Source organism: Bacillus rossius, chromosome 1, assembly GCF_032445375.1.
Source record: "Bacillus rossius redtenbacheri isolate Brsri chromosome 1, Brsri_v3, whole genome shotgun sequence".
Classification (NCBI taxonomy): Eukaryota; Metazoa; Arthropoda; class Insecta; order Phasmatodea; family Bacillidae; genus Bacillus; species Bacillus rossius.
The window spans coordinates 1,663,618-1,687,735 of record NC_086330.1 but is presented as its reverse complement, the minus strand read 5'-3'; the positions used below and the strand labels follow the sequence as shown (position 1 = coordinate 1,687,735).

At 38.8% G+C, this 24,118-nt stretch overlaps 1 protein-coding gene across 8 annotated transcripts in view; it reads right to left on the bottom strand.

The window, feature by feature from the left end:
- Nucleotides 1-1,273: 1,273 nt before the first annotated feature.
- Nucleotides 1,274-24,118, bottom strand: part of LOC134531001 (transcription elongation factor SPT6) — a 61,106-nt gene continuing 38,261 nt past the window's right edge. For all 8 annotated transcript variants that reach the window (XM_063366459.1, XM_063366491.1, XM_063366424.1 and 5 more), the window contains 7 exons: nt 23,793-23,997; nt 21,303-21,611; nt 18,076-18,310; nt 17,835-17,980; nt 17,400-17,578; nt 4,260-4,388; nt 1,274-4,179 (listed from right to left, as the gene is read on the bottom strand). In XM_063366459.1, the coding sequence (XP_063222529.1) occupies nt 3,966-4,179; nt 4,260-4,388; nt 17,400-17,578; nt 17,835-17,980; nt 18,076-18,310; nt 21,303-21,611; nt 23,793-23,997 (1,417 nt within the window). In that variant the 3' untranslated portion in view covers nt 1,274-3,965. The remainder of the gene's footprint in view (nt 4,180-4,259; nt 4,389-17,399; nt 17,579-17,834; nt 17,981-18,075; nt 18,311-21,302; nt 21,612-23,792; nt 23,998-24,118) is intronic.

The following is a 24,118-nucleotide window of genomic DNA, read 5'->3' as shown; positions in this document are numbered from 1 at the left end:
TAAGAGAACCCAACCTGTGTGTTTGGACTTGTAAATATTGTGTGTATTTAGTGTATAGTGTTTGAAACATTTGAATTTTGAACTTAACGCGCTGCTTGCTAGCAGCGCCAAGTTTTTCAAGTTGGCTGCCTGCCGAGGTGGGTAGCCCTGCAGCTTCCGGCAACGAAGCAACAGTTGTTGTTCAACCATCATGGCGGTATGTTGTGCTATTGTGCACGCTTGCTGCCAATCGAGTTGTTCGCGAGTGCATCATTAATTGTGTAGTTTTATCTGGATTTTACAGTCTCGTACGTCTCTAGACAAAACACTATGACAAGACCAAGGACATCCTCAATTGCAAACCTTGGATTATCCACAGATTTTAATTTATATTACCACTTTCCTTGTGCTTTGTTTACCTAAGGCTGGCTATAGTGCCGGCAGGTGCTAAAAGATTAATATTTTGTAATTTTAATTAGTGTTTAAGTTTGTAACTTTTTATGCCAATCTTTTTGTAATATTTTTATTCTTTTCTAATATGTGTGTGGGATGCAGAGCACTGTTTGATTGTTTATTCTACGTGTAAGAGACACACATGAGGAGAAACGTTTTAGTGGGCGTGCCTCTTGTTTCGTCCACATGAAATGTGTTGAACTGTTTTGGAGCTGCACGGCGGTTATGGCCTTTACGAGTGCACAAGAGTGTATGGTGGCAGTGCATCGGCTATTCATGAGGTGGTCTAGACCTCGAGATAACTTAAATATTAATGAAGGTATTGCATATTCACTGGTAGGAGAATATGAATATGCTAGTGTGAATATTTTACAAATTTGCAAACCTACCTAATTACTCATTTATAAAACATATTATTTGCTAATATATTTGTATTATTTACAAAATCAAATATGCTGATCACTTGACAAGTGAGATGAGGCCATTTGAGAGTGCTGTATTAGCAATCATAGCAATCACAGACCATTTCATCAAAATACTGTGATGCAATGATGGGAAAAAAAAAATTATGTACATATTTAGAAAGAATAAAAGGTGTTTTAGGCTAATTTGATTTTGAATAATGAAATTTTGGGGTATTGACATGCAATCTCTGTTAACATTTAACCATCGGCACCAACACTTGAGCGCGACGAGGCCTGTGCAGCATCACAGTAGGCTGCACTCCAGGTCGAGATGCTAGCACGACCGCCTCACCGCAGGACGGCGCGACTGAGTGTCTGTGGATATCATGTGGCAGGGGTGCACGAGGTTACAGTTGGTAAATGATTCGTCGAGACAATTTCCGCTGCAAGGTTGTTTATTATACCCTGCACAAATCACTGCACGGAATGTTTCCATTTGAAGCTGGGAAATCTTATGCAAAAAAAAAAATAATGTTAAGTCACAGTTGAGTCACAAAAACCCGTAGAAATAAGACACGTGGAGATTGTGTACAGTGTCAGTTCACTTACATTTACGATGAGGGAGAACTGTCAACACCGTTACATGGCCACACACACACACACACTGGCTGGTTTATTTTAATATTTTCCTCTCCTCCAGCCGAATGGTGCCCGGCAAGTCGCGTCACTGAGCGGCAGTCGGGCAGACGTAGCACAACAGCCCCATTCACACACTGCTGAGATATTTTAAATAAACCATTTTTAATTACTTGTGACGTTATATTTGAACACCAACAAAGGAACGTTATTTACATACATACCCAACAACTCAAATTTTATTTGTTCTTACCCAAAATGAAAGAAAAACAGCACAAGCACTGGACTAATATTTTTAAAACTAGAAATCAACATAAAATGTGTGATCCCTATGTGAGTAAATAGAGTACCTATGGTTCAAGAGAATTAATGGTGGAATGGCCACTATTTTATGGAGATAAATCCAATGTTAAAATTTTCATTCCAACAAAATCTTGAACAGAAGTTGGTGTAGTCGATGCACAGTGCACCCTTGTGCATACTTACACTTGTCTTATGCTCAACGTGAACTCCATGACCACTCCTAGGCACAAGGCGTGAGCTCTGGTCTCAATACGTGTCGCAAGAGAAGGCCTCGTATTCAAGTCAACAACTAAACTGGGGCGTAATGAATCCCAATCATACTGTAATCAACTATTTTTTTTTTTTTAATTAAATTACAAAAAGTGTATTCCATCAGTTCATTTAACTATCTGATTATGGATGTAGCAGCTGACAGCATTAACTGACAATTTGGACCTCAAAAGGAAGCTAGCTGAGCATTTAATATATGTAGCATACAATCAAAAACATGAGCTACGTATCTGTACACGACACAATGAAACTCTGAAGAGGCACCACTAGAAGAGATGGACAATGCTCTGCATGCTCCACTTGCCACAGTTTGTGGTGTCCTGCTGCTCTATAGGCTGGAGCCATGCACGGCGCAGTTTGATACACAAGTGAAGTACAGTGGAACCTCGTTATTACGAGTACAGGATACAATGAGACCTTCGTTGTTACTACAGTTTTGCAATGCACCGTCAGTTTGACTACGTAAATCATACTTGATTAAACCGGTTATTACGAGTGCCTCCTTGTTGGCCCTTTCGTTAAGTACGAGTGTTTTGAATGGCATCTTCAAAAAAGGAAAAACACTGTCAGTTGAAAAACGTGCACACAGTAAACACAGACAGCTGCGTGGCTACGCTACGCGGGCGCCAGACGGACTGGGTCCTTAGCAGTGTGTCCACAAGGAAAAAAATATTTCGTAACAACTTAGGTGAGAAAAAAGTACTAGATTTGAAAAAAAAAAGTACTAAATTATAATTTTGGTATGGTTTGAACAATTTAGGAAGTTATTATGACATTGCAATGCTCGAACCTAAATATCACACCACACACAAATACATTCCATAGTTTTTAAAAATTATTACGCTTAATAATAAAACATATTGGAGTTACTGTAATATTATTATATTAAAGAAAAAGTACCCGATCAGAGCGTAAAAGTACTAGACCACCAAAAAAATTATAAAAGTACTAGATGTAGAAGGAAAGTACTAACTGTGGACACCCTGGTCCTTAGCAGGTGAAAGGGAGGGTCTGGGAAGGAAGGACGTGGGGAGACTAGTGACAAACATCATTCTCTCTCTCTCTCTCTCTTTCCCTCCCTCCCTCCCACTCTCTGTCTGTTGCCGGCGCCAGTTGCTTCCCCTCCTAGGTCGGCGGAGGGGTAAATCTAAAAATATACCAGCCAACACCCTTCCTTTCTTCCTTCGCTCCTTTTTTTTCACCGCTTCACATACCTTACCACCGTGACCGTGAACGGCGCCAGTCTTTGTATCAGGCCATTTCATTCACGATTAAATCAAAAATCGTGGTAGATACAAAAAATTCCAGAGAGACACTTTCTACTCGTAATTAAATTTGCTACAACTTTATTCAATACTTTTTTTCACTTTAGTGCACCGTTTTCAAGTTACGGTGTGAAATTAAGACTGTTTGGACAGTCCAGAATCTAACTTAACTTTAATTTTTTTTATTTGGTTATTACAAGAATTTTTGCCGCCATTGTCAGCTCTCGTAGTAACGAGGTTCCGCTGTACATCAAGTATCTACGTGCACATCTGCCTTGTAATGAAATCCTACCACATGGCCAGAATACAAAAACAATATGCCAATAATACAATTATAAAAAAGGGGACTCAGTCAAGACATAAAATTACATTTTTAGAATAACAAAGAATTAATGACTGTACATTTTAATAAGTTACTTAATTTCTCATTTAGTACCAAGCAAACGCACATTGCTGATAAAAAAAAATGCAACCTCAATAAATCATCTCACAATTGCATAATTACTATATGCATTCTTCTAATTTATCTTGATTGCTATATAAAAAGTATCATTGCAACTAATGGTATACTGTAATAGATTATTTGAATACGGTAACCCACAGGTCCGCTGCCGTCAGGTTGGTCAGGATAAACACAACTGCGCGGTCGGGAAGATCAGTTCTCGTCGTACAGAGGCGTGGCGTCGCCCAGCGAGCTCTCCACCATGGACTGGGGGCTGGCGTTGGTGAGCGGCGTGGAGCGCAGGCTGTCCCGCCCGGGCGACTTGAAGCCGTACGGGGAGGCCCGTGCCGCGGGGAACACTCCGCGGGGCGGGTCCTCGTAGCGCGGCGTCGTCCTGCGCGCGTCCTGGCCGGGCGTGGAGCCGGAGCTGCGCGAGACCCACACTCTCAGCACCCCGACACACTCGCACGTCTACGTCTGGCGGCACGAGGCGGACATCAGGCCTACCTGTGAGACCGGGGCGTGGCGCGCCCGTCCATCCTGGGGGAGTTCTGCTCGTGGTTCTTGAGCTTGGCCCACGCCTCGGCCGCCTTGCCCCAGTCCATGGGCTCGGCGGGCATGCTGGCGACGGCAGGCCTGCCACCACACACACACACACACGCAGCTACAGAAGAGAGATTCCTGGTGCCACTATACCTATCTATACCTCTTCTTTAAAATCGAGTAGCAGATCGTACAAAGATAATCGAGTTAGTGATGGGTTGGTCCCACTTATCAGTTCCACCAGTTACAAGCAAAACAACCGGCACTTAGAACCGTAAATATAATCTCGGTACCACGGAAGGCTTGACAGACAAATATACCCTGGTGAAAATACAGTAGACTTCTGGTACAAGCTGCGAAACACTTTTTTATGACAAATATTTTGGGCAACCAATGCACGTGACTTTCTTCCCTTTATGCCCTTGTGACCTTTTGATATGTGAAAGAAAGGTACCTTGGAGTTACCACGGCTTGACAGCACGTACCCCCTGCGCTAGCCTGTCCACACGGGACAATAATAAACAAAACAGTTCTTTGCATACAGATTCCCACCCATTTTGGTCCTCTTTTTTTTTTTTTTAACTTGAAGACAGGGATAATCATTTTAACTAAAAGTACAGCTTAGAAAAATAACATAGGCTATATACTGTTTTTTATCGCACAATTGTTGCACATTTTACACTAAAAACATGTCTGGAAAGAGGGGTGCGAATTTTAAGCAAGAAAAGCAATTTTGTTGGGGTTAAGTTTAAAAGTAGTGGTGCACCGATGCGGATACCGATGAATCATAATCGGCGATTATGGGTACTTACCGATTAATCGTAATCGGCGATTATCTTAACGATTACTTTGCCGATTATTTACGTCCCAGCGTAATTAAGTAGGTTTTTACCGTATAATATTTTGTTACACATTTTAGGACGAAATACGGTAATATTTGTATATATTGTTTAATAAATCTCATTGCCTCAAACAATAAAAAATGCATTTTTCTTACACGTTTATTTACGTTTCGTCTTTTGTTTAGTGGCCTTGTACATTACCTATAGCCAGAGAAGTAAAATAGATGGCACGCAATCAAAATACCACAAGCAGTTGCAGTGGATTCTATGACAATCAATCTTTTCGAGTCGTAGTAGCGGTTCAAAATCGTGGTCCCGATACCTTCTAGTTTTTATCACTGCGTTTTACAAACTCGTTATGGGTGTCTTTGGTAACATTATCCGTTTGTTATTTGTATGTGACGTGAAAAGTGAAAAAGTATTTATAATTTTATATATTCAGTCAATATAAATAAAATCACATGTGCTAGAATTGGTTTTTAGTCATTTTTATATAATTATAGTGAGATGGCGAGTAGGGAGAAAAAAAGTGAAGTGTGGAAACATTTTTCTATAAACTCAAGTGAACAAAATATAGCAGCATGTTTACATTGTTAAACGGTAATTTCTTGATGCAACCTTATGTGATAGACGATAATAATGCTAGTTTACCGCAACAAAAACTTACTCATTGTAAATTACAATAATTGTAATTATTATTAGACTGTAGTTCAAGATGTTTACAATAACAAATATTTAAATAGAATTTAATTTAATTTCCCCTTTCAATGACTTAATAGTGTATTTTATATATTTTTATACTGTTATTATAACTGTATTCTCAATTTTACCTAATCTTGTTATTAAATTCACATGGGAATAAAAAATTTTGTGTGCATTATTACACTTAAAAAAATTTCTTCATTATAATCGGTAACTGAATCGGTATCTGCCGATTATTGCTCTCATAATCGGTAATCGAATCGGTAATCGGTAAAGTCATATCGGTGCACCACTATTTAAAAGCTTAAACTGTTAAATGGTTTGTGCAAAATTAAAATGCAGAGTACATAAAAGTGTGACAAATGATTTAAAATAATTAGTCATGCAACAAAAACATATTTCATTTCACTTAAAATAGAAAACTAAAAACCAAGCCTGCACCATACCCATAACTATTTTTGTAGTATACAATAACCACGAAAGAGTGTAGTTTCTAGTTTACACAGCACGAGACAGAGCACATGCATTGCATGCCATCAGCGAGCTATCAATATCAACATTAGACTACATGCATGTAATCTTATATAGGCATCTACTAAACATGAAAGACGCCAACAGGCGCCGGCTACATTTTTATACACGCTACACAGCAGCAACTATCTTTTCTATGTTAATTAAGAAAGTAAGCAGTAATATCTTAAAGAATAATGGATTTCAACTTCTAAATACTAGGCATGTGCGAGAAAGACTTTTTTGAATTCGAGACGAGATCGAGAAAGCAATTTAAAAATTCTCGAGAATCGAGTCGAGATCGAGAAATCTGTACTTTAGTTAACAGGATAATATGATCCAAAAAAGTAAAACTCAATAATCTGACAAACATACATAATTATTCAATAATTTTATCAAGTATCCACAAAAGACGATGAATGAAACATTAGTTTACAAAGAATGAATACTCTAGTGGCTAGCCTAATTTAAGGTCTAAAGCGGCTATTTAAAAACACCAGCTGTTCAACATTTTCAGCCAACAAATTTTCATGCCTAATGCTCACAGTGTTTCCAGCAGTACTAAATAGTCGTTCGCTTTCAACTTGTGTAGCTGGTATTGTCAGATACCTTCTTGCTACTTTAGCCAGAGCTGGAAAGCGTATCTTGTTGTTTTTCCACCAGGTAAGTGGGTCACCGTTCCTTGGAATTACATCTTCACGTAAATATATTTTTAGTTCTTCCTCCAGACTTGATGATTTAGTCCTAACTGATGATTGTGATGTCTTCTTCAACACTTCAAAACTTGACCACAGTGAGCAAGTCTCTTTAGCTTCACTCACCTGCTCCAGTTCTGGTTCAGGACGATAATCATTTTCAGGTTGCTGATGTGAAGTGATGTATTTCGTGCACAACAACTTTTCATGGTCTTGCAATATCACAGTCTTGAATCTAAGGTCAAGCGCCATTGAAAGAAGATCTTCTTTCACACAAGAATATGAAGGAAATCTTGATTTTAAACCTCTTTGCAGTGATTTGGCAAATGCAGTACCAGATTTGCATTGGTCTGTTTGGACATAGTTTGTAAGCATTGCTTCAATTCCATATATCAATGGGATTTTTGATGACAGTGTTGGGAACTTTGAGTAACATAGCTCGGTTGTGGCCTCATCTATTGGTTGCAAAATATGTGCAATGCTAGCAGCTAGTTTCCACTCACTAGAGGTGAAGTTCTCCACTGCCATGCTCTCTCCTAAATCAGCAGAAATGGGCACCTGCTGCTCAACAAGACGTGACAGCATGGTGTATTCACTATTCCATCTAGTTAGCACCATTGGTAGTAGCTCGTGAACAGGTTTGTTTAGCTTCACTTGAAGTGCATGCAGCCTCTTACGAGCAACATTACTGTGTCGATAATGGCCAACAATAGCTCATCCTTTTGCCAAAAGTGCTGTAATATCATGTTCATTTTTTGCATCGTGCAGTGCCAACTGTAGTGTATGTGCAAAACACTGAACATGATGAAATAAGGTTTTCCTTATGGCACATTTAAGGTTTTTTGCATTGTCTGTTATGACATAAACTGGGACTTGATCAGTTGGCAAATTCCATTCTTCCATTGCCCCTACAAGCTTTGCATGTACTGCATCTGCAGTATGTGAGCCTGGAAAGTGGTAATTGCCAAGAATATGGCATTTTAATTTGAACTCTTCTGTTAGGTAATGGCCTGTAAGCGAAATGTAGCTTTCATGTCTCCTAGATGACCATGTATCGGTAGTGAAAGAAAGCGACTCCAGACCATTGATGGCATCTGTACTAATTTCATCAGCCAGTTTGGTTCTTTCCTCTTGATACAACTGTGGTATAACCGTCCTTAAAAATGTTGTTCGCGAAGGAATCTCGTAGCTAGGTTCTAATTCGTTGATTAGACCTCTGAAGCCATGGTCATCCACCATGCTGTAAGGTTGAAAATCACAAGCCATCATGATAGCAATTTTTTTGTCTATTTGATTTTTCCTCACATCGCTGATGCAAAGCTTCTGTTTTTTTGCAACACACTCAAACATTGAAAGTTGTCGACTAGAAGTCTTCTTTTCTTCAGCAGTTATTTTGTTGAATTCTTTTTCAGCGGCTGGATGTTGTTTCAAGTGCCGCAAAAGTCCACTTGTCGAGCATGAAGGCGTTTTAATAATGTTTTTACACAATTTACATTCGCCACCTTCTTTCTTTTTTAAATAAAAGTTCCATATTGTGGCCATTTTCCGTTCTTTTTTATCCACACCACTAACACTTTCCTCCATCGCACTTAACTTTACTTGTTTTCGGTTTGCAATTACAACTTTACCTTTACACTCACTTAACAGTAGAGGTAGGTCGAAAAGTAACAACATGATACTTTGGCACTGATACGCGCCTGTATCAGGAACGGCCAACGAGTACACTTGAAAAGTATCAAGTACTTTAGTATCAGTTCAGAATTCGCCTGGAACAACACCTCGGCCAATGTGCGCAGAACCCGATCGCAGATGACGGTCACTTGGGCGGAGCTTGTGAAAGGGGAGGGAGCAGGAAAAACGAATAAGGGATAAAGAAGGGAAATAATGTAGGGGAGGAAGCGCAGGGGAAGGCGTTGAAGGAGAGGCGCAAAGCGAAATTGTTACGAGTCGTTTGGTTATTTTCCCACATCAAAGTACGCTCAGTGCGCAGTGCGTGCAGTCTCGTTCAATAATAAAACTAATGAAATTTTAATATTAAAAAGTACATTAATACAAGATATAATATTTATATTTGTGCACCTAACAGCTATGAAAATGCAAATAAATTCTCAGTTGGCACTAATAACAGATGTAATCAACATATGGACTTTTTTTTCCGAAAACAATTAGTAACTAGTGTTTTCATACATTAAAAGATTACGATTTTATCAAAAATTAAAAATAAAAAAAACAGATACGTACATTAGTGAGCATACTATATCAATGTTTACGTTTCAAATGTTTGTTCAGATTAGTCGATGATGATTTATAACTCAGTTTTTGTTTACACAAATTACAATTAGCAAACTCATTATTTTCCGTAAAAAAATTCCACACAAATGAAGTCTTTTTCCTGCACTTATCCATTCCTTATTTCACTATAAAGATACTAACTACAAAGCATGACAGCCCGCAACAATGTACATGGTGGTAATTAATACATGGCCAGGACGAACTGCAGTGAATGTTGAACTGATTGATACTGGCTGTATCAGGCAAGCATGAGAGTAACAGAAGTAGAGAATTACCGGGCGTGATAAATAATGTATCAGAGACACCGATACTTTTTTACGCTGGTGATGACGGGACGGAGGATGTGTACCCTGTAACGAGAATGCTGATACCTTGTCGCTTCCTGGGACCGCTACTGCTCTGATACAAAAGTATCAGAGACTTGTAACTATGTACATTACTGTATCAGTATCAGGTTGGAACAGATACCGAAAATTGCTGTAACAACCCACCTCTACTTAACAGTATATTTGCCTACTGTCGTATGTAAACATACGTTATTTACTCCATAGTCTATACAGTTTCCTTGAGCCATGGACGGTACTTGATAATGAAAGTCTGAACATTCACCACTATCGATATGTCAGTATCGATACGGACCGCAATTTAATCATGATGTTGCTTGTTATATACTGCTGGCCGTGTGTATAACCTAAGGCCATAAAACAAAATGCAATCGCGGAAGAATTCTGCAGTCATGTTTATATTTTTATTTTGTACCGTACCGTTTTACGTTGATACTTGATATTGATACCGAAAATGATTTATTTTTAACTTTAATGTTGGTTTTATTAACGGAAAATAATCATTTTCTTCTGTAATTTAAAGTGATAACCACAGCACAATTCATTGTTTACGTTTACCGTTTCATGTAGTGACTTGTGAACGGAAGTTGTTCGTTTTTAACTTTTTAATAATTTATCGTGTATAATATCGTAACAAGTATATTTTATTTTATTCGATCTACGTTACGTTGAAGATATGTTAATTATTTCAACACGCAACGCAAAATGCTGCCTCCATACATTATATTACCTAACCTATTTCTTGTTTACAAAATTCTGGAAAATTCCGAGCCAAAAAAATTATCTCGAGACGAGATCGAGAAAATTTCTGTCTCGACTCGTTCTCGATGATGCCGAGACTCGCACATCACTACTAAATACATTGTTTTATACGAGAAGAGAAGTTTATGAGTAACATCTTACAAGGAAAAAATAACGTATATATCTTGTGGAGAAAATGGAAGTACCGAAACATTCAACCATATTGGATGGGCAAACATGTTGTTCGGGTACATCTTAAACGAGTTTTTAATTACTGTATTTTCCATTATGTATAACTACCACATTACCTGACACCAACTTGAAAACTGATTGCTGTTGCATGGTGCTTTTGTACTGCTATCTTTGGTAAGGTCATATTTACTATGTATACCGTATTTACTCGTGTATAGCGCGCCCTCGTGTATAGCGCGCACCACGATTTTTGCAACTAATTCCAAAGAAAAAAAAATTGAAATTTTTTTTCCCATAAATAAATTTTACTAACATTTTGTGGTACCTGATTATTTAAATTGATGTGTGGTGATGCGTCAGGAAAATACATAAACTCTGCTGTGTAAACGGAAGATAATGAAGCCATATATCGTCACAACTGGTACGTGGAAGGAAGGGAGGGAGGGAGGCGTGCCGCGCTACGTTGCTAAGCTGGCGCGGAGAACTAGACGACTCACCGGTCGCTGCTGGGACGAGGAATGGAGGAAGCGAAGAAGGTGGACCGGGGGGGGGGGGGGGGGGGAGGAAACTGGTGACAACATTCTCTCTTTCTCTCTCTTTTTACTAGCTTCTGAGCTGGCTTTCTGTAAAGGGGGGAGGTCTAAAAATAAACAAGAGACCATGGTGTGCGAGCTTGCGCGCGCACGTGTGTGTGTGTGTGTGTGTGTGTGTGTGAGTGTGTGAAAGAGAGGCCTTGTTGCTTGTGCGTATGTGTGGGGGCTGGCCAGAAACGTCACCCGGCAGTTAACGACTTCCACTCCTCCCCGCCTCCCCCCAACAAACTTTTTTTTTCCGTGTATAGCGCGCATCCTTATTTTTTTCCTTTACTTGAGGGGAAAAAAAAGTGCGCTATACACGAGTATATACGGTACAAAGCGCTCAAAATCTAACAGTGGAACCAAAAACATAATGCGTTTTTATGAGAGAAATTTTTTTCCCCCACTATTTGAAGCCCTAAAATAACAGTTGGACGATTATACAAGTGCGACAATTATGCAATAAAACACAGTACCCTATAACTAGAGTCCCGTAAAAATGGTTTTATTTTTCCTTAAATTTCGTTTTGAAAAAATCAAATTTCGGTTTTATTTCGCTGTTTTGGTTTTTCATGTTTACTTTAACTTTTGAGAATGGTTTTATGACCTACAAGTTTTGCTTGGCTAAATAATAGTGGCACGGCGTATACTCGTATACTGCACTCTAAAGTCAACACTATTGGCAAATAAAAATTGTAGGCTTGAAACAGCTCGGCACGGCCCAGTGCCGCCTAGCGCGCTGCCTCGGCACGGCCCGGTGTCGCCTAGCGCGCTGCCTCGGCACGGCCCGGTGTCGCCTAGCGCGCTGCCTCGGCACGGCATGTCTCAACTTAGTATTCTTTTAATATTTCTTGCTGCTGTTCTTTGTCCCGTTGACGCCGTATTCACTTGCTCTGCGGTCGTATTGCATTTGCTGAGAAGTGTAGTTACGGCAGTTAAAGGTCACTGATTTTGCTTATCAATCGGCGTAGTGCCATGTGTTCATGTTTACGAGTAGTAGAGGTGTAAAAGTAACGAAAAAAAGTGTACCCGTATGTATTCGTTACTATAACAATTAGTACTCGTTACTATCGTGTCGGTACGTTACTCGTTACTTCTGATACCGCATAACATGCAATGTTATGTTGCAGCAACGAATCGAGTCGTATTGCGTACGCGTACAGTATGACGTCACGTAAATAATAATAAATAGAATATAAACAATTAACAATATTTGATAATTAACAGTTTTTGTTAACCAAGAAACAATTAAATCTCATTAGAGCGGTTTTATTATATTATCTCTTTTAAGATAAAAACAACAAAAAACGTGAAAATACGCGATAATAAATAACAAAAACATACATATTTCTAATTTGTAAAAAATACTTTCTTATAAACAGTAAAAAACTTGGACGACAAATTTCCATATTATACTTAATAAACAAACATCGTTCTTTGTAACGTAAATTCATCGAATATGCGCGCGCATGCGTAAAACATACGAAAAATGCGAGTAACGAAATCCAGCCGTGTGTAACGTTTCGTTACTCGATACTAGATGGCGCACCCGTTACTCAGTCAGTACCGAATACATACGGCTTGCTACACCTACAGCTCTAACTAGAGGTGGGTTGGGACAGCAATTTTCGGTATCAGTCCCAACCTGATACTGATACAGTAATGTACCTAGGTACAAGTCTCTGATACTTCTGTATCAGACGGTCCCAGGAGGCAACAAAGCTCCGCGTACGCAGACCGTGCGACCGGAAGGAGAATCTGATACATTATTTATCACGCCCGGTAATTCTCTACCTCTGATACTCTCATGACCGCCTGATACAACCAGTATCAATCAGTTCAACATTCACTGCAGTTCGTCCTGGCCTTGTATCACCATGTTGCGGGCTGTCATGCTTTGTAGTTAGTATCATTATAGTGAAATAAGGAATTGATAAGTGCACGAAAAAGACTTCATTTGTGTGGAATTTTTTCACGGAAAATAATGAGTTTGCTAATTGTAATTTGTGTAAACAAAAACTGAGTTATAAATCATCAACTAATCTGAAGAAACATTTGAAACGTAAACATTGATATAGTATGCTCACTAATGTACCTATCTGTTTTTTATTTTTTATTTTTGATAAAATCGTGCATTTTTAATGTATAAAAACACTAGTTACTAATTGTTTTCGAAAAAAGAAAGTCCATATGTTGATTACATCTGTTATTAGTGTCAACTGAGAATTTATTTGCATTTTCATAGCTGTTAGGTGCACAAATATAAATATTATATCTTGTATTAATGTACTTTTTAATATTAAATTTTCATTAGTTTTATTATTGAACGAGACGGTGCACGCACTGCGCACTGAGCGTACTTTGAAGTAGGAGAATAAACAAAACGACTTGTAACCAGGGCTGCCACTCTGATATTCATCAAAAACCTAGATAACCTACAAAAAAACCCAGACACATGGGTAAAAAACCCAGATGCGTCTAAAATGCTATCGTTGAAAATGTTTGCGTACTAATTCAAAAATATAAACATAACTGGTTTTAATATAAAACAATTAATTACCTTACAAGACTGAAAACGGTTAAATACAACCAATACAAGAAAATTACACTGCAGCAAAATGGCTGTATAAGTAATTCTTGGACCAGTACATATCATAAAAAAACCTACAAATATATACATGACAAAACAAACACCATCACTGCATCCTTTAAACCGGTAATTGTTTTTATAAAACTGCATCATGTACGTTAGTCTTTATTCAGAGTCTGATTCTACAAGATTGGTTTGAAGGTTAATTGTTGCATTGGTTTTGTGTTCTGCAAGCCTCTTTGAAGAATGTGTCTAATTTAATATTCGACTTAGCTTCTTGAAAACTAGTTTTGTGTTTATATGTATTTTTGTGTGTGAAACACATAGACTTGTTTGCATTTATCAAACAGATATTGCAACAGATACAGTAGCTACTACCTTTATTATTGTTTTAGGTATAAAAATAATTAAAATTATAAAAAACCTAGAATTGTTGGAATTCATTATTTAAAAACCCAGAAACCCAAACACCATTGGAAAAACCCAGATCTGGGTGGAAAAACCCATGAGTGGCAGCCCTGCTTGTAACAATATCGCTTTGCGCCTCTCCTTCAAGGCTTCAACGCCTTCCCCTGCGCTTCCTCCCCTACATTCTTTCCCTTCTTTATCCCTTATTCGTCGTTCCTGCTCCCTCCCCTTTCACAAGCTCCGGCCAAGTGACCGTCATCTGCGATCGGGTACTGCGCTCATTGGCCGTGGTGTTGTTCCAGCTGAATTCTGAACTGATACTAAAGTCTCTGATACTTTTCAAGTGTACTCGTTTGCCGTTCCTGATACAGGCGCGTATCAGTGCCAAAGTATCAGGTTGATACTTTTCGACCCACCTCTAGCTCTAACGAGTAGGTTGCCAAGCCAGTCAAACGTAGTTGAAAGCATGAGGTTGTTAACTGTTCAACATGAAAGGAAGAATTAAAATTTTATATTTCTCTACAAGATTAATGTGTAAATACAGCGGGTTGAAAATCATGGCAGCTATATTGTGTTGAAAACATCGCCGGTATTTTTTATTAACTTTGTGTTGATGCTCAGGTACATTTTTCTCTTTTTAATTAGTTTATGATTGCAATTACTGCTTTCGTTTCAAATTGTAATGATTACGTGACGGGAATACTGTAAATCATTATTTACTTTCATTACTACAAAGCGGCCATGTTGAAACTTAGAAAAATGGCGATGTGCCGTCAACGTCGTGTTTACTTGTTTTTCGCGATGTCTTGCATGGGTGGTCTAATTCATTATTATCAGTTTTATTTCTCGATGCTGTGCGATTTCGGTGTTTTGTCGCGAATTAAGGTAAATTGCGGTGTTATTTCGCGATATCGCGATTCGCGAAATTTCCGTGTCTCTACCTATAACTTTTCAAAATCTTAAATTAAAATAAACCATCATGTTTTATAGTTGTCTACTGTTCACCACTTTTTCAGCCCTACATCACAAGTAACTCTCACAATAAATCATGTGTGTATGACTTCTTCTAACTGCAATTGCTTTGGTTGCTACTACTACTATTTATATTATTTATTTCTTATAGTTAACTTAATCTCTTGTGAAAAGATATTCAAATTTTTCTCAATGTTTAATGTGCCTAAATTAAATAGTGACTCAACAAATAGAAAGTTGTTACCTAATATTACCGTATTGGCCCGAATATAAGGCGACCCCGAATATAAGGCGACCTGCAGTTTCAGGAGGCCAAACAAATGTAAAAATAATTTTTGGTAGAAATTAATGTGAAAATTCATTAGACATACATTTTGTGTTGATAAATCGTTTTTGCATTTATGTATAACAATTAATTTATATTTATCACTTTACTTATTTAAAATAAGTTTGAATGGCCTACCCTAAAAGTCAAAAGAAAACAATTAGAAAATATTTACACTTTTAAATATTACACTAGAAATTTTTTCGTGTTTACTCTAATGAAGCTGCATAATTGTCATCTTCAGAGCTGTTTATTTGTCTAGAGCTCGTTCCCCGCCGTTCCACCGATGTGTGATTGTTGATTTTTCACAGTTTACTGTATCTACGAATTTAAAATTTTTACAATGGCTATTAATCACTCTTAAAATACAGCATTTAACTTTCCGTTTGACTTAAGCTACGTATTACCACAGAACAAGGTGTATTACTATTTAGTAGTGTGTTTAACGTAAAAAAAGCAAACAAATAATGCATCTTGCCGGAACAAAACAAGTGGCTAGCTGACATGATGAAGCATACGGCCATGAATAACTTCGGTTACGTGACCGCGTATATTTGTCCATATTACTCTCTGACAGAGAGAGTCTGTTCTATGAATTTGAAAGAATAATCTATTATAATTATGAAAGGTTTTTACATAAATAAAGAGTGGATTATTAAAATAGCTTTTGAAGCAACGTACCAAATTCCTGTTAATATGGCGTCTTCGAGCGTGTTCGGCAATGTTCGTTTTACAACAAAGAAATATTGTGGAAAGACAGTTGGCAGCCGTGAATTTCCATACATTACATCCGAAATGTTTGTAAACGTAAACAATCGTTCTGAAAATAACTGTGATATTTTAGTACAAATATTTCAGTTAAAAATCTGAAGATAAATTACCGTAAATGTTAACACGCGATTGTACACAAAGTACAAATATGAATTGTGAAATAAAAGGTTGCCATTTTGAGATGCTTCAACATTCACGTTTTTACTCAAGAACAAATATTTTAATTTTCAACTTCAAACAATTGTAAATTACTGCAATATTAGGTGGATTTATTGTTTTTACCGTGTGAGGTAACAAAGTTTTAGTTAATATAAAAAATCGTGAACGTTTTGTTAAACAATGTTTCTACTGTAGCTTTCAGCTTGGAACTAATGTTTGCGGTTCTGACGTCTTGGGTGCGAAAATAAGGCGACTTCCAATTTTTGCATCTCTCGTTTATGTAAAAATGGTCGCCTTATATTCGGACCAATACGGTATTTCTGTATTTAGCAGCACCCCAATAGCACCTGTGCTGCCCAGGGGCTAGGTGACTGGTGTGTGTGTGGAGTCACGTTACACAAATACATACACCATCTATCAGGACATACTGTATCTCTTGTGTGGCTGAGTTGTGTGGTGGTTAACCTAGATCTGAGAACCAATTTTTAAGAACTGCAACTGAACCGAGAAGAAAGTAGAGCAGACATCATACTGGATACATTTCCATAGGTGCTACACAGTGGTGATGGAAAAGATGCCTGAGTATCAGACATCTTTGTAATCCTGTTAATTAAATAAGTCAACTTTTTTTCCTAACAAATAATCAATTTAAACATTAAAAACAAAACATTTTATTAAGAAAACAAAGATTTTGGGAAACTATGAGAAAAAACAATGTACACTGTACATCTTACAGAGAAAATGGAAGGGCCAAAACATTTGGAAAATAGTAACATAAGAGTATGTCTTAAATGGGGATTTGTGTAAATAAAAAACTAGTTTTTTACATTGTACGGGGCGTGCATTGCGGGAAGAAAGTAATTTCCGCAACGCAATTCGAAGGAAAAAATGAATTACATCCAACGACACATGAATGGGACCTTAATAAAATGTGGTTAACTGCGGGAACGCGTAGAGGGTTCCACTGGCAGTTCTGGTAGCCGTACCTCTGGGGCGTGGCGCCGGCCGAGCGGTGCGACGGCGTCCTGTGGGCGGGCGTCAGCGACCCGGGGTGCAGGAAGGGGCCCGGGTGGGACGGGGTCTGCTGGCCGTACCGCGGCGTCTGCGACGAGTGGGGGGTGTGGTACGGCGTCATGAACGGCGTCTGGCCAGACGGTGTGTACGGCTGAGGGGCAAAACAACCACTCGCGTTAACAAAACAACGGCTATTAACCACTGGCAACTCGGATTGTACATCAGACCAATTGAAAAACCGCCAGTGAACAAGAATTGTTACGATTAACACAAGAAAATACATTGGTTGACTAGTAAATGTGATTTTGAACTGAAAACAGAGATAACTGTGCTCTTTATTCAAATAAATTAGAGTTACCGTACCTACTAATCAGTATGTCAAATAGGTAATGAAAGGGGGACCGCACCGTGTTGGGGTAGCCGTGCAGGCTGGCGCCGTAGCCGCCCGGCGTGTGCGGGTAGTGGGGGGTGCGGCTGGCCACCTGCGACAGGCTGTGCAGCATGTGGCTGGGCAGGTTCTGGGCCACGCGCTGGATGGCCTCCTGGTTCATGCCTGCGCACAGCACGGCAGCACGGCTCCGTCACGCCCTCCCTGTGTCTGCCAGTCTCGCTAGCCAGCACTCAGACACTACAGGCACCGGCACGAACCCGCGATGTTGAGGCCGGGCGTCTGGTAGGGCGTGCGGTTGGTAGCCATGTTGCGCGGCGTGCTGGGCGTGCCCGGCACCGGGTCCCGGAAGTGCTCCTTGAACCAGCGGAACAGCGAGCCCAGCGAGTCGAACAGCTGCTGGCGGAAGCGGAAGCCCTCCGGCGTCACGGTGATGAACTCGTGGCGGCAGCGTGCCCTCGGCAGGTACGACAGCATGAACTTGCCCGGGTAGTTCTGCAACCACGCCACCGTCACGTTTCCAACAATCACAGCAACCGTACACAGTTCAAGAATTCAGGATTGAATGTATAAAACTTGTTAAATTGCTCAGATCAAATACTGATTTATTTTAAAACTGATACTGTCCACATCCTTAATAATTATATTCCACAATTTCCCTCGATTCCAGGACCAATTGCGATTATAATTTCCAATCTTACTTTCTTTCTGAATGAAATTATGGAAATTCAAGCAGATAGTTAACATAAAAAAAAATAAGACTTAAGAAGTTTAAATGCACGTACATTATCTGAAAATTTACATTTAAAACGTTTGCAAGTATTGAGAAATTCATAATTAAAACTGATGCAAATCCATGATTTTTGTGTTCTTGTGAAATTCCCTATATGCTGCTATGAGCTTTAACAATCCTAATTGTTGTTTCAATTGATTTATGCCCGTGAATGTTTACATTGAAATTAAAACATTAACTGATCATGAGGTACTTTCTGTTTATTGCGATTCAAATTCAAAAATGAATTTAATAATAGTGCGAGCTATCGTGGTAATGGCAAATGAAACATCAACACAAATGTGAAAACAGTGCATTTTTTTAAAAAATTTGTTGAAACACTGGAAGCAACATGTTATGCATAAAAATAGGGTTTCGGGGGCAATAAATCAATCTAGATAGGATTCATTTTTAGAAAATGTTGTTTTATCCTTGTTTTCAATAATCAACTTACACATAAATGACTCTTCCTGACATCTATTGGCGAGTAATACCATTTTTTTTAAATGGGCGCAACTAACTGCTTTAACGACACAACACTAAAGCTAATGCAGTAGATGGCGTTGTTAAGCAACACTAAGCCAGTGAGTGTTTGGTTTGAGGTTAGACCAAGAAAATCAATTGTTTACTTATATTATTTGTGTCTTTTTAACTCATGTGTTTACTAAAAAAATGCCGAAACAATCTTTGAAAAAAACGCTTATTATTTGTCGGTAAGATCGAAAAATATTATTCATATTTCATCATTTCATCAATATGTAATTCGTATTTAAATATAATTTCTAAAAAACATAATTTACCAAAAAAATATATATATACCCAGCAAAGCTCGGTCATCCAGGTACTTATGAATCAATACAGGTGATCACGGTTGTGACCTTACCTTAAAATAAAATACTGCGTTTTTAGTACATCAGTGCTAGGTGAGTTGTGTAAACAATGTCAGAAATCATGCAATTGTGGGAACAATTAATTTATGTGAATCTATTAGAACATCCTAATTATTGACAGTACTTACAACCTACCATTCTAAATATGATACGACTCCTTATACGGTACAATTCCTCATTACAGCTTGAGAATCGACGGATCTGATCTCAGGTAGAATAGGTGGAATCGAAGCACCGAAGAATCGACATGCCCATCCCTGCATCAGTTTATTTGGTACAATAACATATACCATATTGGTCCAAATATAAGGCGACCATTTTTACATAAACGAGAGATGCGAAAATTGGAAGTCACCTTATTTCGCACCCAAGACGTCAACACCGCAAACATTAGTTCCAAGCTGAAAGCTACAGTAGAAACATTGTTAAACAAAATGTTCACAATTTTTTATATTAACTAAAACTTCGTTACCTCACACAGGGAAAACGATAAATCCACCCAATATTGCAGTAATTCACAATTGTTTAAAGTTGAAAATAAAAATATTTGTTCTTGAGTAAAAATGTGAATGTTGAAGCATCTCAAAATGGCAACCTTTTATTACACAATTCATATTTGTAATTTGTGTACAATCGCGTGTTAACATTTACGGTACTTTATTTTCAGATTTTTAATGGAAATATTTGTACTAAAATATTGCAGCTATTTTCAGAACGATTGTTTACGTTTACAAACAGAAAATGTTAAGAACATTTTGGATGTAATGTTTGGAAATTCACGGCTGCCAATTGTCTTTCCACAATATATCTTTGTTGTAAAACAAACATTGCTGAACACGCACGAAGACGCCATATTTACAGGAATTTGGTACGTTGCTTCAAAAGTTATTTTAATAATTTCACAGTAATCCACTCTTTATTTATGTAAAAACCTTTCAAACAACATAATTATCATAGATTATTCTTTAAAATTCATAGAACACAGACTCTCTGTCAGAGAGTAATATGGACAAATATTCGCGGCCACGTCACCAAAGTTATTCATGGCCGTATGCTTCACCATGGCAGATAGCCACTTGTTTTGTTCCGGCAAGCTGCATTCTTTGTTTGTTTTGTTACATTTAACACACTACTAAATAGTAATACATAGCTTAAGTGAAACGGATAGTTAATTGCGGTATTTTAAGAGTGATTAATAGCCACTGTAAAAATTTTAAATTCGTAGATACAGTAATTGTTTTCTTTTAACTGTTAGGGTAGGCCATTCAAACTTCTTTTAAATTTGTAATGTGATAAATATAAATTAATTGCTATACATAAATGCAAAAAGGATTTATCTACACAAAATGTCTGTCTAATGAATTTTCACATTAATTTCTACCAAAATTATTTTTACATTTGTTTGGCCTCCTGAAACTGCAGGTTGCCTTATATCTGGGGTCTACTTATATTCGGGCCAATACGGTACATTACAATACACAGTTTTTACCGTTATTTTACATAACCAACAGCACCAGTCTAAAAACTAAACAAATATATTTGTTTAATAAAACTTTGATACTTGATTGTGCTTCAAATCAGTGCACCATTGTTTACATATTTATTTATTTCTCTAATAGAATTGTGACATGCACACCAAGACTCCACGAAGAGACTGCAGGGATGGGCACAACAGATAACAACAAACAGTAACAACACTAAAGAGAACATGGAGTAGGACATGGAGTAGGACACAAATGAACATTAAATCCTTCAGTGAAACTTAATTAAAAATAATATAAATTTGATAAATGTTTATGATGTATAAAGTGAATAATATGCAAACCTTTGAGGCAGCAAGGACGTAATGAATTTTGGAAGCATTTTTCTTCTTCTCGTCCTTCAGGAACTCCTCAGCCTTGTCCTTGAGCCCCTCGGTCTCCCGGTAGTACTTGAAGGACAGCAGGTCCCGGGCGTGGGCCGCCATGGGGTTCACGTGGCGGGCGATGATCTCATCCAGGTCCTCGAACTCCTCGTTCCCGATCCACAGCGACTGGCCCAGGCTGAAGGCGTTGGCCTTGCCCTCTTCCCGCACGTCGATGTGCTGGTACACGCCGTCCGTCACCTTCCACGTCACCGTCAGGTGGTCCGAGCCCTGCGACAGTGCCCGGCTCAGCATGTCTGCCAACTGCGGCGCAGGGACACCCCCCGATTCTACAAGTCCGGGTTATAACATCCACCTTTATTCCTTTCCTTGTTGAGTAGGAAGTCACCGCAGAGAAGCAACAAAAAAATTATCTAAATAAATATCCTTCTTTTCCCCAAATCTCTGTGAGAATTAAAAAATGCTTAGCTAATATTTAATATAAATAATAATGTTTCTATTCATTATAGAAACAAACAATAAATCAAAATTCTGTAATTTAAAATTTTTTTCAACAACCCAGCTGCTAAAAATTTTCCCACTGCTGTCGGCTATAAAACCTACGGTTTACGGGTGGCCTTTCGACAAAAAAAAATCTCATCTTACTTTCAGGTGAATATGATATAATTAGCTGATATCATAACTCCACAATTTCTTGAATTCATAATAAATAATAATAATAGTAATAATAATTAATAATCTCATATATATATATATATATATATATATATAAATTGATTGATAATGTGCATTTTATTTTCTATGATTATACTTAAAATATAAAAGAAGTTAGGTGAATTAAATATCAAGTGTAAATAGCATAACAGTAGAGCACCCCTCAACCGTAATTCCCACAAACGGAACTCCCGATATCCGGAACTAATTTTCAAAAAAAAAAATATTAAAAAAATTAAAAATTACAAAACATTTCCGCACTGGAACGAGGCGTTTCTGCTTGTGCCTGACTGTACATGCCTTCTAGGCGCGCGCACGTCTGTCAGAGAGCTAATTACACGTCTGTCAGAGAGCTACCGTATTTACTCGTGTAAAGGCCCCCCTTTTTTCCCCCAAATTTTCGACTCCAAAAAAGGGGAGGGGGCCTATACGCGAATTTGGAGGAAAAAATAGATTTTTCTTTTCAAGTCGTTTTTTTTTCCTAACCTAAGTTAAAACTAAGTGTGTAAGGGAGGGGTCTAGGTAGGGAAGACTCTAAGTGCGTCTCAGAGCAAGCCTAAACATGCGGTTTTTTAACCATGCAGAAAAGGTCACGTGCATCATGTGCTAGGAGGGGATTGGCCAGCCATGGCAGACGTTTTCGCCATGACTAACTCCCCTCACTCTTAATTCTAGACTAAAACTAGATAAGTTGGGCCCAGGTAAAACCTCCATAGACAGAGGGAAAACCCTGGGCACATACATGCGGGATGCAAAGGTCATGCATTATTACAAGCAGGTGGATTACAGGAATAGAAGGATGGTCCTGGAAGAAGAGTGGGGCGTGGTAGAAGTTCTACTATGCAAGGGTGGGGCACTTGGACTTTTAGTCCGCGGGCGGGGCCTTTACGCGAGTAAATACGGTAATTATAGCCAGTCTTTCCCGCGCATTGCGTCGACGAGATGCATTAAGTGTTATTCTTGTGTATGTGAAATATAAACTGTGCGTGGCAGTGACTATACACTCTCCCGGAAGTGTGAATCGCTTGCACGTCAACACAGAAGTAACACAACACCGCAGCTGTAGTCCTAATATCTCCCCTGATCACTCTGTTTCTTCCTCTTCGCTCACGCACGCACCCATCCACAGTGATAAGAAACACGTGCCTGCCAGCTTGCTTGAATGAAGGTCATTCAACCGGCTGGGAGGCCGGCCCTACCGCAACTCCCCTTAACCGGAATTTTCCCATAACCGGAATAGACCTCCCCCCGATGATTCCGGTTGAGGGGTGCTCTACTGTATATCATTTGAAGCATGAAGTCATTATCCATTTAATATTGTTTAGGCCTATGTTTTAATTAATTAATTTATAGTCTGACCAACCACAAACAAAGAAAAGTCGCCGACTTATGCCAAAAAAAAATGCTTCTTTTGAGCACTATTCTTTCACTGAATTGCGTAATGCCTATTTCAATTTATGTTGTAAAATTTTCTCATCATCCATCGTTTATAATGACCTCTATTTTGAAGATATGAATTCATTCAATCAATCAATCACCATTCATTCCTGACATGTGACTGTTTTTCAAGAGTGTTAAAAACAGTTGGATATCATTCAAATTAGACATCTATATGTAAATCTGTAGCTTATGCACACGTATTGAAACAAACAACTGTCACTATTGCATCGAGACGTCCCGACTGAACCCCTCGTGAAGTCAGAAGAGGGCAGGACGGGGGGACGGCGGGAAGATCACCTTGCTGGACGGGCGGATGACCACCTCGCCCTGGTCCATCTGCGACATGAGCTTCTCCGCCTCCTGGAAGGAGATGTTGTGGAACGACGGGTGCACGATGACGCGCTTGATGTACGTCTGGCGCTGCTTGGTTTTCTTGGCCTCCTCCTCGGCGCTGATGTCCCGCTCCTCCGCCTCGAGGTCGTAGTACGGGTCCTTGGGCGGCCTGCCGAGCAAACAAACTACCTACTACCACCCTCTTTCCATTCGCACTACTTCTTCAGTTTCATAGCACTGCCCATATTATGGTATTAATTATGTTTACGGTTCTGGTTTCAGTTCCTTTA